The 16,126-nt window shown below is 42.3% G+C and overlaps 1 protein-coding gene across 12 annotated transcripts in view; it reads right to left on the bottom strand.

Moving 5' to 3' along the window:
- Positions 1-13,215, bottom strand: part of LOC133410820 (leucine-rich repeat flightless-interacting protein 2-like) — a 42,604-nt gene extending 29,389 nt beyond the window's left edge. For 5 of the 12 annotated variants that reach the window (XM_061692378.1, XM_061692375.1, XM_061692376.1 and 2 more), the window contains exons 1-4: positions 12,650-13,214; positions 4,196-4,282; positions 261-278; positions 94-165 (exon numbers count right to left, since the gene is read on the bottom strand). In XM_061692378.1, coding sequence (XP_061548362.1) covers positions 94-165; positions 261-278; positions 4,196-4,282; positions 12,650-12,739 — 267 coding nt within the window. In that variant the 5' untranslated portion in view covers positions 12,740-13,214. Of the gene's footprint in view, positions 1-93; positions 166-260; positions 279-4,195; positions 4,283-12,649 lie in introns of all 12 variants that reach the window. The other 7 variants (XM_061692370.1, XM_061692379.1, XM_061692371.1 and 4 more) reach the window with 3 other exon arrangements.
- Positions 13,216-16,126: the final 2,911 nt, after the last annotated feature.

Genomic DNA, 16,126 nt, shown 5'->3' with positions numbered 1-16,126 from the left:
CACACACCCAAATTACAACTCAAAACAAGTACGGATGTAAACATGCATAGAAGCTAGTGAAAAGGCAGTGCCATCACAGTACAAAAATGGTACCATCCATTGCTCAATATCTCCCCATTTGCTGTCTGATCTGTCATCTGATTTGGAATTCAAGCCGTAATATTTCTAAAAAAAAAAAAAAAAAAAAAAAAAAAAAAAAAAGTTAAATCACCACCAATATTTACTTGCTTGAAGCACACGCTTTGAAGTAAGAAGCATACCTTCTGCACCTGAAAGATCTACACACCACCAGCAATCGGAGGGAGAGGAGAGAGAGATTAGAACATGTCAAAAAGAATGGAAACAGAAATACGTGAAAGAAACCCAGTCGGAAAGAATGCATCAGCAGCAGCCATCAACAGATAAAAGCTGATGTTCAGATTCCAGTCGGGAACAACAAAAAACTCACTGAACAAAAAGAAAAAGGGAGATGGAGATCCTGACTTGCATACAAATTCCCATTACCACCGTAGGAAAGGAACCTTGACGCAAACCAAGGACTCCCTGTGCGCCTTTAGTGCCCGAACTGGATCACTGCTGGACAAAGCCCTGCTTCATGAGTAATTCAGTTGTGCATCGATTGACTTGCCCGTATGCGAGACCTGAATCCAAGTGAAGACTTCTGAGCATTGGTACAGCCAATGCCACTCAGGTGCACTACTGCCGTTTACGGATCCCAGTGATGCTGGGATCCAGGTCTGGGAGCAATTACGGTTCGGCGTCTTGCCCAAGGACACTTCGACATGCGGACAGTTGGAGCTCGGATTCGAACTGGCGACCCTGCGGTCACTGGATGACCCGCTCTACCAATTGAGCCATAGCAGCCCAAAATGTGGAAAAAATGAAGGGGGGTGAATACTTTGTACTGTATTGGGCTTTTTAGGTCATGAATAAAACTTACAAAACAATAGTTTTGTACTGCACAGTAATATATGGCCTCAAAAAAAAAAAAAGTGCGTCAAAGTAACAGACATAGGTGCATAAGGCCTCAAAAAAAGTGCTTCAATGTAACGGACAATCGGCTCTATCGGAGGACCCGCCCGCCCCTATTCGTCCGTTCTATCGAGGTTCCACTGTATAGAAAAGCTTTTCCCTTCTTATTGTTACACTTTTTTACCCCTCACAAAATTATGTTTATAGTACTCATAAACTTTGTTCTCATGTTGTGATTTTTTCTCCTGCCTTGCTCTTGTTCCATACAGCACAGATTTTTTTTCTGCAAATATTCCCCAATATTTAGGGGTGGTGTCACAGCTGTAATAGCCCTGAGACGGGGTGTGAAGTTTCACACTCGTCACTCACTGTTGTGTGGAAAGCAAAGTCACTTTACGACACACTTTCTACTTTGTTACACATCAGAATACTTTGAATCTGGGATGCCACAATATTCTGCTATCACTGAGTTTTGTATAAAAACTCATGCCATGGGCTAGCTTGGCATGATCTCTGTGTAAAAAAGTCAAATTTGTTACTGATGGTTTATAGCCAGGACCCATGAGGTCTCTCCTCATGAAAGCTTACTGTGGCAGGGCCAAGGCCGATCGGCAATGTTAAGCTACGCTAAGCCACTTTTTCCATTCCAAGCTGAAGATCGTGTATTGAACTCAAGTCATGATGATCTATTTAATAAGTTTTAATATGAATATGGAGAATATTTTCCTCTTGATTTCACTGTAGTTTCATTCGTGGCTCTAAAATCCCTCCAGATTGCAAGTTGCTGCCATTTCCGTCCCATCGATTCCACACTTAAAATAAATTTACTAGCACCACCTCTGTTGTACTGTATGCTTGCCCAATAAATGGATTGACTGCTTTGTAATTCCAGCTTTCGGGAGCAGATTTGTCACTTACCCCCTTTACGACCTCATTAACACGCTCCTCGATAGCACAATTGCCCTTGCGAATCCAATGTTCTGGCTCACGTTCTGTTAGGTCAAGCCAGTACCAATGAGCTACTGTTGACAAGTTGCAAGTTCAAGAATGTGTTTGTCCTGAATCAGCCATTTGGGTAGTGAAGGTCAGTGTCTCAGATTTTTGCACTGTTGCACCACCGATACAAAAATAATATGGGGGTCAAAATTGGGCAGCAGGCAGGCCAGGCACCCACTGTTGGTCTTTCAGCAATCCTATAGTTTTATTGTGGTTTTACTAGGTCATGATACTATTTATAATAGTCATGATAGTTAAAGGCTGTGTTTGGTCCCAAATAATGACACCGACCTCACCATTGATTGCTCAGTGCTTCGATTCTGTTGCTATTGGCTTATATTTTCCCATACGATTTAGCAGTTTCTCAAATTTTGGGACTGGGGGTCGGGGTCACCAAGCCCGATAGAAACTCCGACAAAACTATTGCTTATCTGCGTCTGGACACTAATTAGCTCGAAAGCCAAGTGCCCACATAAGCCCATTCATGGAATAAGTTGAACAATAATTTTATCATGTTTGTCCGTATGCTACATATCAAACTCACCGTGCTGACCTTTTTGACGGGGGGGCTCCGAGGGCGCCTGGTGAGGGCCGCCCTCAGTCTCCTCCCTGCAAGGAGACGCCCGGCCGTTTTTGTAGACATCAGGGTACCAGGATAAGCCGCATCCTTCAACAGTCAGTAGGTAAGAACGTGGCCAATCGGACCGATTGCACCCTGAAGTGAACGTAGCTATTTAACTCCCACCAGGATTCAAGAAACCAATTTAAATCCAATAGAAAATCAATACTCCATTGTGTCCAGGTCTTCAATGTTTGATAAAGCATCCATTACCAAACACCTAACAGTAGCTGCCATGCGTTAGGCCCATTGCTCATGTCAACAACATGAATTGAGTGCAACACTGCAGCTTGGACCAAGGAGAGCAACCTGCTAAGCTACTTTAGAACTGAGTTAAAGGATTTAACGGACACACACACACAGACAGACAGACGCACACACAACAACAATGGTCAGTAATCCTGTGCATATGACTTCAGCACCTGGGCTTTGAGCGAATACAAGAATACTATATCGCTGCGGAGTAGACTGCATACAGTATTAAGAACATACGCACGCTGAATTTGCTATCACAAAAAGGCAGCGCTCACATTTACGGCATTGTAATGCATAAGCTACGTTAGGGGTGGTAACGCTTTATAGTTAAGTTGTAGCAAGAGGAGGGCAAAGGTCTGTCTACATGGTATGAGATTGCTTCATGCTAATAATAGGCAGCTAGAAAAAGTCCCCCGTGGTACAGATCAGACGTACTAAACCAGAGGGGAAAAACACCCCAAAACAAGCAGGGAAGAACAGTAGTAGCATTAAATACAAGCACTGCCACTGACAAGTTTACTTGATGTTTGCATCCAAATGTTTAATTCCAATACTACATATTAAAGCATAATGAATTAAAAATGGAACACTATTTAAAAAATCTGACATGATTGAGACCTGCGTACGTAAATCACTCTCCTAGCACTTGCACAATGAATACATAGATACTGTGCTTAAGTTAACCACATACTGTGATGCGAAACCCTAACCAGCTAGCGAGAGTTAAAGATATATGATGACTGACGATGATTTGTTTGTGATGAGACGGTGATACGGCAGTAGAGTGATTAGTGCGTCTGCCTCACAGTTAAGAGAGTCTGGGTTTGAATCTTGGCTTCGGGCCTTCTTTTATGGAGTTTATATGTTCTTCCTATGCTTACATGGGTTTTCAACGGGTACTGCAGCTTCCACCCATATTTTCAAAACATCAATGTTAGGTTACTTAGAGACTAAATTGTCCATAGGTGTGAATGAGAGTGTGAATGTTTGTTTGTCTATATGTGCCCTGCAATTGGCTGGCGATCAGTCCGGAGTGTACGCCACCTCTCACCCAAAGTGAGCTGCCATAGGCTCCAGTTACCCATGATGCTGATGAGGACACGCAGTATAGAAAATGGATGGACAGAACTCCGTGATCGAGCCTAATTCAAATGTTAGTCGCTATAAGCTTTTTTACTAACTTTTCTGCCAATAACTTGAAAAATAACAATTGAAACACTACTCTTAGCTTCTTGCAATGATTACTAAAATTTGTTGGCAAATGTTTAATTCTAATTCATAAAGCTCTACCATTTTGTTTTTATAAAAGATAAAGGTCCAATTATGAGCCAACTGCATTTTTGTTCAGTTTACCTCTTTTTGTTGCCTCTCAAGTTCCCTCATGCGGATCTCTCTGGCTTCTGCCCTTGCTGCCCTCTTTGCTGCCAGTCTGGCCTCTGCCTATAAGAGGGGAACAGGAAAAAAAAGAAAAAGGACGACTTTTTAAATGGAACATTTTATTTATACAGTCGTACATTATTTGTACATTCATACAAAAAAAGTGACCAGTCATCCATTCTCATTGATCTCTTTACAGTACAGCAGAACCATACTTTAATATTGCGTCTATAAACACTAAACAGAAAATTGAAGTATGTATTTATAGTCCCCCTTTGACAACATGGCCATTGCTCCTTTCAGCAATGAGTCAAACGAAGGGCCTTTTCCTTAAAAGGACCTCTCAAAGCGTGACTTGTGTGTGCGCCTCAGAGAATGTGTAAGTGTTTCCTTCCTCTAACATTGTGGTAGACGTGCGTAGCTACATCTTGTTTGCCTCGAGGCCGCGGCAGAGCAACCCCTCCTTTTATTGCATTAATGCATTTCCTCAATGTCAGTCAGCATGACCAAGCAACAGGAACACACAAGTCCAGTGCAAGAGCTTCTCTGACAACTACAAAGTACCACAAACTGCAAATATACTTTGTATATTTTCTGGCTTTACATTTTAAAGAGGCCATTTTATGGAAAATTGGCTTTTTAATTGCTTGTATACAAATAGTTTGGTCTCTGGGTTGCCTGCCCACCCAGCAAGTGTGAAATGACAGCCACTATCATGTCACAGCTAACCAAAGCATCGTGGTGTCGACTCGGACGCAGAGATTAGCGTTATTAGTGTTAGCTTCTGATAACAGACACAGAAGCACATGATATACTGTAATATTCCATGGTAGCAGTCCCTAGCATAGCCTGCACATTTGCAAAGTACTGTTGCTCCTTTTAAGTAACGAAGGAAAATGGTAGGGTGTGCAGTGCCACATGTAACACAATACAACAATATGTGTCATGACAGGCGGTAAATGGCGATGAAAGTGGCTTTCTTCTGAACGTCAACTCACATTTGTAAGTGCACTATGCCCGGATGTACCCACCCAACTTGTGCTTTTGCAATCAAACATGCTTTTTTTTCTAATTCCACAAAATATCAAACATGTTTGTGACTTGTTTTAACTCAACCAAGAACTACTACTACGGCTATTTCTAATACTGGTTTGTCACCTATTTTAAGCTTGCTTGATAGCATAAACAGAAATATACCGTATGCGTCCCTCATTTATCAACAGCTCTATGGCATAACTACCGGGAAACGAGTGACTCTTCTAGGGAGGTAATAGGGCAGCCAAAATTAACCTAACTAGGCCAAAAGACATGGCACTGCATATTTTCTTTTGCCTCCATCATAGCTATTTATATTGACCTAAATCGACTAAAATGGATCTGATTCTGCACTTTTAATAGGGTGACTCCTCCAGGTGGCAAATGAAGACAAAGGTACAATTTTGGGACCATGTCAAGATCTCAAGTAGGTTACAGTTACAAAAAGCACCAAATAAATCATATCTACAGAAACGCTGACTTTGAATCCATAGTATTCCATGTGCCACTCCCCCTCAATTTAATACAATAAATCTTATCATTATTCAGTGATTTACTGTCCTGTAACGATGTTTTCCGTCAAGGAAGTTTAATCTGGGAAACGGAAGTGAAGGTACCCCAGTTCAACAAGACCACACTGAAAACATGGGAACAGCTGTGGGACTTTTCACCCCTGCAATCAGCAAATGTGCAGACTAAATCACGTCAGAAGGACTAAAATAAACAACTTGGAAGCAGCTCACTAGTCACAACAATTAAATACAATGCAAGCTTAAGACTATATCAACATACGTTCTTTTGATTACTATACATGTCAGCCAGGCTCTGGCCACACGTCGACCTTGTTTCCTAAAACTTTCCTATGAAGAAGACAAACTATTGATGCTGCACTTTCCTACAAAGAAGACAAACTCTTGATGCTCCACTTTCCTAAAAAAGAAGACAAACTACTCAAGTTGCACCTTACTAAAAAGAAGGTAAACTATTGAAGTAGCACTTAACTAAAAAGAAGTATGCAATTTCTTAAAAAGAAGCAAGTAATGAGGTCACACTTCCCTAAACAAAAGACAAACTATGGATGGTGCACTTTTTAAAAAAAATAGACAAAATACTGATGTTGCCATTTTCATTGGCCCAAAACATGGGGCGGGCGGTCGGGCATCCATCCATCCATCCATTTTCTGAGCCGCTTTTCCTCACAAAGGTCACAGGCGTGCTGGAGCCTATCGCAGCTATCTTCGGGCAGGAGGCGGGGTACACCCTGAACTGGTTGCTAACCAATCGCAGGGCACACATAAACAAACAACCATTCGCACTCACATTCACACCTAAGGGCAATTTAGAGTCTTCAATTAACCTACCATGCATGTTTTTGGGATGTGGGAGGAAACCGGAGTGCCCGGAGAAAACCCACGCTGGCACGGGCAGAACATGCAAAGTCCACACAGGCGGGGCCGGGATTTGAACCCCGGTCCTCAGAACAGTCGGACACCGTGCCAAAACAAGGGGTATCACAAAAATACACATATGTTGCACTTTACTGAACAGAAAACATTTAAAATGGCAAATATTGTTGAATATTGAGTTTTACCTTTTGTATTTTTTGTTTATTTGAGAATCTTTCATTAAATCAGAGAATTTACATGTTCCCGTAATCTTGCGCCTGCAGTGTACAGGATGACAGTCAGGCCCAATATGCACAGTTTATTACTGGAAAGTCAGAACACCTGAACCTGCAGCGCACCATTCACTTCCTCAAGCTGTGGGTGAAACCCGGCTCGGGCAAACAAACAGGAAACAGTTTGCGATAACAATCTTTAAAGATGATGTCATCAGGAGGAAGTAAACTCAAAATGGACCACGTCCTTTTAAGGAGAAATGGTTCTGGCTGGCTTAGGCAGACGCAAGTCAGGAAATAGACCAGCAGGAACTGTGTAGCCTTCAGCACATTGCCATATGGTCCTGCAAAACAGAATCTTACAGTTACAGTGTCTATTGACTAATGTGGACATGACCTTTACTTGTCCCTCACAATAATGATTAACACGCTGTATTTGCATGGATGGATGGATGGATTTGCATGAAGGACTGACGTTCTTTGGCATGTTCTCTATTATATATCTGCTCTTTCCCATCTTCACCACCAAACCCCTCCAGACTAATCCACTCTTCACACTCTTAAAAGTGAGCTGCTGAGCTTCCTCAGTGAGACAGCGCAGACAACGTGGCATTTTAAACCTCCCTTTAGTTTATTTTTTCTCAAAAGTGAAGCAGCTGATGCGGCGTACATAAAAAATGCGAGAGTGTTATTTTTCCCCACTTCTTCAAGTATATTGGACTTTCCCAGGCCAAAAACACTGCTATCATTTTCCCTGTAGGTTAGGGTGTTTTACACACATATCATTTACACTTTCCACAGATTAAAAAAAAACAACAAAAAAAAACATTTATTGAAGCTGCAGGCTGCAGCGAATGGGTTCTCTTGTTCATAGTATATCCTTAAAATGATCTAAGTTTGACGCAAGCTTTCGCTCACTTTAGAAGGTCGTAGGCAAAAAAATATTGGCAATTTAACGTTGCCAATCTGTCCAGGATAACTACATCTGATTGGGGCTCATTTGGGGAAACTCCCTAGTCAGAGACTGTCAAAGTGAGAGCACATAAATCCACCCAAAACTTTATTTTGGTTTATTTTAAACCAAAATGGTAGACCTCCTGTTCAATTTCATTGATGGGTCTTCTTTATGGCCTTGAGGCTTTCTCATGTATCCGAATTTGAAAGACCAAGTCCACTTAATTTCGTGTTGAGAAGTGCAATTGGTGTCGGGGGCGATTTGTTTTTCATTCGATGGGATACTCTTGAGGGAATCCACCGCCCACAAAATGGCAGCTTCAAATCTGCATGGGCCCTAGAGACTTTTTCGTGCATTCTGTTATCATAGATGTGTCCACTGAATTTTTTGTTGCTCAATGAAACTGGTGTAGGGGTGATTTTTTTTCTAACTTTCCATGGGATACTACTGAGGAAATCTGCCAAAAAATTTCAACTTCAAACCAAAATTTCCCCATGTTTTAATGCACCACATACACCTATCTCTGGAGTGCGGTGGGTCGTGGGGGTGGGGGGTGGGGGGTATTGCTGTTAGGCAGCAGTGCCTGGCAGCCCTGCCCCCACCCCCTGGGCTCACTGACCTCTCCAGATTTTAATGCACCATACCACTCGGGGGGGCACTGATACACGGGGTCGGGCCAATGACTGCCAGTCGGGGACTGGGTGGCCGGTTGTCGGGCGCCTCGGTGGGGCCGGCGGACCGCCCTGGGTCCCTCGGTGTGGGACATGTCCCCTCCGCCGGGCTGCTCTCAGGTGGACCCCTGGGGCTGATCCCGCCCCTCGGTGATTGGGTGGGGTGCTCCGCCGCCGTGGTGCGGCCACAGCAATTACAGGACACTTCTGTCAGTCTTTGTGCATGTAAAATGGTATCAATTCACTTGCATGTATTCGCAGACACACACCCCTAGTACTCTTTCACTGGGTGTAGGATCACGCACTTACTGCGACAAATAACTCATGAATATGCAAATCGCTTGTGTATCCCTTCACTTATACTTTCGTCCTGTAGACTTTTATAATTCACATAATTAATGCCACCACACTTCAGTTGTACAGTCGGGTTCACGACCCTTGTCCTGCATGCTTCTTCTCCTGTCCTTGTCCTGTTCTATCTTGTCCTGTCCTTCCCTCACAGGGTGTAGCACTACAGCCCCATGCAACACTCATATTTAATGTTTCATTGTTGTAGATAATGTAATGATTTACTTCTCTCACCCAGTTTACAATTAGTGCTTTGTCTTTGTTTCTCTCTCCCTTCTAGAAACTTTGTTCTGTTCAACTGACCAAGTCTGAGTCTCATTAAACCTCAATTATAATACCACAGCGGAAGCTTAAAAGCTCCACTGTGACACAGTAAAACTGTCCTGGCATAAAAGGGATACAGATTTTCCATTCTGCTTGATCTAACAGCCAAACAGGACAAAAAAATAAATAAATAAATTTAATTTCGTCATTATTAGGTCCTCAAGAATTTTCTGTGCATTCATTCTGTTATGACACATACTTGTCCACTGAATTTTGTGTAGATTGGTGAAACTAGTGTGAGGGGGTTATTTTGTCTAACTTTCCAAGGAAAAAAATGGACCCTCGCAGCCCTTTTTTTAATAATGAATCATTGAAATTATAATAAAATTTTGACTGGATGCTCCGCTCATATTACGTGACACGGCCATAAAAAATATTAGCAATTTAGCGTCACCCATATTTCTAGGATACCTGCTGCGCCACGCCCGTGTTCATGTTAATTGGTGAAACTGTTGTCGTGGACTCATTTTTCCTCAGGGTTTAATTCATTTAAGAAACCAAACAGCCATTAACAAAAATTCCCATAATGTGTCCCCTATTCAGGACAACAACATGAACGCACGGGTTAAGGTCTACAATACTAGAACAAACATTTTCAAGAAAGCAGGATAGCTTTCCACTCCCACTCCCTTCCATACAAACCTCCTCTAAAACCAGGGTGCTGCAACAGCTGATCATTTCAGGATGCTATTTTTAAACACTTTAGCAGCACAGGCCAACTCATCAGGATGGTTGGACCACCACCCAGTTAGTCACAAGTGAGGGACTTGACTTCTCTGCCACTTAAAAAGCATGAAAGCTTTGCTACTGCTCTCGGGACAGAAAAACTCCCAAAACTACTCAAAGAAAGGATTATTTCTAGTTGTTCTGTTAGCTTCTGTTGTGCATGGTCGCAGTTGTGGCGAATAACTGGCTCGGGAAGCAAAGACAATGACATTTTTGAGTACAGATTATTTCTAGCCGTTCTGTTCATTTTTATTATATACAGTGCCATTATTGTGAAAAGCTGGCTTGAGTGGTCGCTTAACCAATTTTGCCAGGCCATAGCCCACTTCTTCAAAGCATGCCAGTGGGTAGTACAGCCTCAGCGATGTCATTATCATTGTGGAAATATTTTTTTACTGGATTATTTCTAGCCATTCCGTTCATTTCTATTGTGTACAGTGGTGGTTATCGCGACTCACTGGCTTGAGGTTATTTTTCTATCCGTTCTGTTCATTTCTACTGTGTAAGTGGTAGTTCTCTGGAATAACTGGATAAATGAGCAGTCGCGTGATCCATTGTGCTGGGCTATAGCCCATCTCTTCCGAGTGTGCCGGAGGGGAATACACGTTTAGTGACGACACAAATATTGTAGAAAACTAGTCCAAGTGGAAACAATTACAGCCTGCTGTATTAATGTATAACTTCGGACCGCCATAAATGGTCACCTCAGCTGTAGAGCAAATTACAACATAGCCAACTCATCAGGCCTGTGAATATTCTCATTCATCCAGGTCATTTCATTCTCAGGGCATTGAATCCATCGCAACTTTCTAAGACAACCAGGACAGTCCAGCTGTGGTTGATTCAATGCCCTGAGACTATCCACCTCATCAGATTAAAGATAAACACTGTAATAACAGTGCCAAAACCCCTAAACTTGCCCCAAACTGTATTCTGCACGTTTAGAAACAGCCGCTTGGAAATTGTGCCAACTGCAGCATTGCATTAGTGTGGTAATCCAGCAAGTTGTTCAAGTTACTACATGTTTTTTTTTTTTTTTTTTTTAACAGGAACATCAATTTCATCACTGGTGGCTCATGTTTAAATGAGCTGCATAAACATCTATCCCTCCTGTTACATTGCAGCTCAAATTGAACTATTTTAATGTTTAACAACATTTTTAAAATAATAAAAAAAAGCAGGATAACAGTTATGCTCATTTTAGTGTAAATTGATACACAACTGGGCGGCACGGTGTACGATTCAAATCCCGGCCCCACCTGTGTGGAGTTTGCATGTTCTCCCCGTGCTTGCGTGGGTTTTCTCCGGCCACACCGGTTTCCTCCCACATCCCAAATACACGCATGGTAGGTTAATTGAAGACTCAAAATTGCCCGCAGGTGTGAATGAGAGTCCGAATGGTTGTTTGTTTAAATGTGCCCTACGATTGGCTGGCAACCAGTTCTGGGTGTACCCTGCCTCCTGCCCGATGATAGCTGGGATAGGCTCCAGCACTCCTGCGACCCTTGTGAGGATAAGCGGCTCAGAAAATGGATGGATGCTACACAGCTGCATTTGAAATTTAGTTTACTCTATATTGCAGACTTCTTCAAATGTAAAAGTGTCTTTAGACTGGGAGAAAATGACTTTCTGCAAGTAAATAAAACGTTAATATTGATAAATTGGCTTTTCGGGTAACTCACATCCCGCTAACTCCAGCAGAACTAGGAACAATGACTGTCAACCAGGGAGTCAAAATTATTCTGAATAGTTAAGCACAGATGTATTATTAATTATTATTATTATTATTATTTATTATTATTAATTGGTTGGCGACCAGTTCAGCGTGGACCCCGCCTCTCGTCCGAAGATTGCTGGGATAGGCTCCAGCACGCCCGTGACCCTAGTGAGGATAAACGGTACAGAAAAGGGATGGATGGATGGACGGATGGTATGTATTGTATGTTCTGGGCCAAAACTAGATGACTTTTGTTGCTAGTTTCAAGCTTGGTACAAATAGCTTTCTTTCAGCATGATTAAAACATTTGTTTATTTTTCCCTGAATGAGAACACCAGCATGTGTTCTAGGTCAATACGAGATGGTTTTTGCCACTCATTTTAAGCTTGAAACATAACAACTAGCTTTAGGGATGATCAGAACAAATTGTTGTTTGTCACTTAATGGCCTGGATCGCATGGGAGGTTTTTGCTGTGGAGTGGACAATACTAAATGAGTTCTGTCACTCATTTCGGGCTTGAAAGACAACTAGCTTTGGGGATGCTCGAAACAATTTACAAACGAATAATGAACTTGATGGTTTTTATCACTCATTTTAAGCTTAAACATAAAACTCGCTTTAGGGATGCTCAAAACCAATTGGTTGTTTTTCACCTATTAGTCTGTGTCACATTCTCTTCACTGAGAAGGACAATATTAAAAGGGTTTGATGACTTATTTCGGGCTTGAAAGACAACTAGCTTTTGGAACGATCGATGCAATTGGCTGTTTTTCACTTAATATGAGAAAATACATGATGAAATTCAAATCCCGCTGACGTGCGTATAAGTATAAGCGATGACTGTCAACCAGAATGTTTGCTCTGACTCATATCAGGGGCCAATATTAGATGACTTTGTGACTCGGTTGGCGCTCTAACCACACATAACTAGCTTTTAGGACAATCCAAACAATTGGTTGTGTTTCACTTAATAGGAGAAATGAATGCAATGTTTGAATTGTGTCCCTCTTTTCAAGCCTGACACATATGACTCACCTCTCTGGCTATGAGGTTTAAGGCATCGTCCTCAGCCGTGGATCTCTCCTTGTTGCTGTTTCTTTTCCGTCCCGTGCCCTGGGTGCCCATGTTTGAATCCACGGGAGGACTTATCGTAACACACACGACGCGGTTCCGGGGGGTCGCGCTTGGTCCGACGGTGCGTGCCCACCCCACGCCAACAAAAGAGGAACTTTCCGTAAGGCTTAACTAATCGCCCAACACGTCGACTTCAGACGAGGACATAAAACAAGAACGTGCCAACGTCACGCATCCGTTGTTCACGCGTCTTCCTGTTGTTCGGTATCCACTCTCGCGCGCGACCATATCCATTTAAAATGTCCGCATCTTCCCCACGTGAGAAGGCACTTTCCTTTCCAGAGGTTTACCACCCGACCCGACAATGAACACAACTTAAACCTACGCTATTATTTAGAAACAACGGCAATAAAATAATTCCTAGCGCTTGAGTGGCGAAGTTGAAAGTGGAACTCCGCCATCGAACTTCACTTCAAAGTCGTCACTCCAAGCGCGCTGCCTTCAGGGGACGTGGGAATATGCCAACGTCGTCGATTGTTTGACACGCCACCATGCAACCAAACACGGTACGCCGGAAACGTAAATCAAGTGACGTCAGTGTGATGCAGCTAAAATACTGCGTCATTATTTTACTTTTGCACTCCTGTCTAGTGCAGTTTACATTCTAAATAAGTTCATTTGTCGTGCTGAATTTCAGGAGATACTTCACGCGTGTTGACTACAATGATACCTGGAGTCACAATTGCTACACGAGTCGACGCGATAGAAGGTCCCTGTTGTCTTAATATTTCCCACGGCATATGAACGCAGCACTCGCTTCTATTTTTAAAGATCATCATCGCCACCAACTTCTAAAATAAGACATGCTCTTCTTAAAGAAGCAGTACGATAAAACCGCAATAATTGGGATCATAACTTAGGCAGTGTCCATCCAAAGTTGGCATTTTTATCCGAATGGAGGCGTAATTATTCATCATATCTGACGTCAGACACTTGAAGAGTCCTAAATGTTGTAGCCCGTGAGCGTAACATGAATGCAATGTCGCTCTCAAGTGTCCATTTTGTGCAAGTGCAATGCTTGGATCTGCATAAAATATAGTCAAGGAGTAACGTTACACAGACTAGGAGCATATCTGATTATTTTAAGAGGAAGTGAGGTAGAGCATTCCATATTTGTGTCAACATCTGATCGTCTGAAACGATATAAACACTCTGCATTCTTTAGATAGTGATGACTGCTAATGTCTATACTAGAGTGCATGTCGTCTATGTTTAACATTTATTTTGAACTATGACAAATACAAAATATTCTATAGCAAGGAATTTTTCTCACATCTGACCCAGCTCTCTCTCTCTCTCGTTCTCTCTCTCTTTCTCTCTCTCTGTTTGCAGAGTACAAACAAAAACAAGTACGAACATGTTGATAAATGACAGGTTTGTACGTCAAACGTGCCTACGCACAAATCTGTGCGTACACACTTGCTGAATGAGGCCCAACGTTATTTTATGTATTCAGAAGTGTAACAAGGAGTCTAACCATTTCAAAATCTCAGACAAACTAATAGATTGTGTCACAAGGTGGCACTTTAAGGTCATATTTGGAAAAAAATATGTCATGTTTGAGACGTCAGCATAATGGCACATGACCAGAGAAAGACAATCACAAGCATCGGCTTTAGAAGGAGGAAGTGATATGATATAGTTACACATTTCCCCTCAGTAATATAATGGATGACAAATTCATAAATGTTGTAATGTAATTATGTAATCTTGTTGCATGTAACTATTTACTCCCAAACACTAGTAGTCGTAATAGTCATAGTAATAGTAGTAGGAGTATGTAGCAGGAGGATGAGGAAGTAATCTATAGTAGGATATGGTGGTACTAGTTGTACTTGTACTAATTGTAGTAGTAAGAGTAGGTAAAAGTAGTGATAGTAGTAAGTGGTAGTAGTACTAGTCGTAGTAATAATATGTCGTAGTAGTCTTCACAGTAGCAATGGGAAGTAGTAGTATGTAGAAGTATTAGTAGTAGAAGTAGGCGGTGGGACTGGGAGTATTTGCCGAAATAGTAGTAGTAAGCGGCACGGTGGCCGACTGGTTAGAGCGTCAGCCTCACAGTTCTGAGGACCCGGGTTCAATCCCCGGCCCCGACTGTGTGGAGTTTGCATGTTCTCCCCGTGCCTGCGTGGGTTTTCTCCGGGCACTCCGGTTTCCTCCCACATCCCAAAAACATGCATAAATTGGAGACTCTAAATTGCCCGTAGGTGTGACTGTGAGTGCGAATGGTTGTCTGTTTGTATGTGCCCTGTGATTGGCTGGCAACCAGTTCTGGGTGTACCCCGCCTCCTGCCCGATGACAGCTGGGATAGGCTCCAGCACGCCCGCGACCCTAGTGAGGATAAGCGGCTCAGAAAATGGATGGATGGATGGATAGTAGTAGTAATACTCTTTATTAGTCGTAGTCGTTGTGATTGAAATATTGGTAGTAGTACTGCTAGATAGGGTTAGTAGTTGTAAGGGACAGAAAAGTGATGAGGAGTCTAAGGGCCTGTGACTGAGAGGGGCCCTACTAGTAAATGGTAAACAGTATGAATTGGTGAACCCAAAATAGGGATATTTGTGAACAACATCCTCCTAACAATGGAACACACGAGCGGCAAAAACCTTGTACAAAGGTGCTGGAGGACTTCACATCATTCCAAGCCATATAACCTTGGAAAATAACCTTGCCCTAACTACAGGTATAAAACGAACAAATGCCAGACTAATGAGATAATAGTGTATAGCGAGAACAGTGGGCAGGACAGTTATTTGTGCATATGTGTAGCCAGAAGCTACGTTTAGTATCGGTACATTCTCTTCTCTCTTCTCTCTGTTTAGATAAGAAGAGTGCAGAAGATGGAGGAGATGAGCACACAGGAGCTTTAAACCTCACTGAGTTCATGGGAAACATGCAGCCACCAATGAATATTGGGGATTTCCTCCACCCACGCACGCGCACGCACACACACATTTAGGTGGTTGGAGTATTAGTAGTATGGCGTAGTAGTTAGAAGAAGGTCATAGTATGTAGTAGAAGGAGGTGGTATTAGTGGTAGTAGTGTGTAATCTGCATTTACAGTCATAGTAGTAGCAGCAGTAGTAGTAGAAGGTGGAGGCAGTAGTACTAGTAGGAGTCATAGTAGCAGTAGTACTACTAGTACTACTGGTAATAGTAAGAGGTGGTAGTAGCAACATGTTGTAGTGGTAATAAAAGTAGTGGCTAATAGTAGTATTAGAAGGTATTGTAGTTGTATCACAAGCAGCAGCAGTAGTAGTAGAACAGGTATGAGTAGTTGTAGTAGTAGTTGAAGTATTAGTTGTAGGTAGTAGAACTAGTAAGTAGCAGACAGATGAAGTACTACTACTTCTCAGAGTAGAAGTAGTATGTAGTAG

This window comes from Phycodurus eques, chromosome 12 (genome assembly GCF_024500275.1).
Source record: "Phycodurus eques isolate BA_2022a chromosome 12, UOR_Pequ_1.1, whole genome shotgun sequence".
Lineage (NCBI taxonomy): Eukaryota > Metazoa > Chordata > Actinopteri > Syngnathiformes > Syngnathidae > Phycodurus > Phycodurus eques.
Note: the sequence above shows the minus strand (reverse complement) of the source record. Positions and strands in the feature narration are given on the sequence as shown.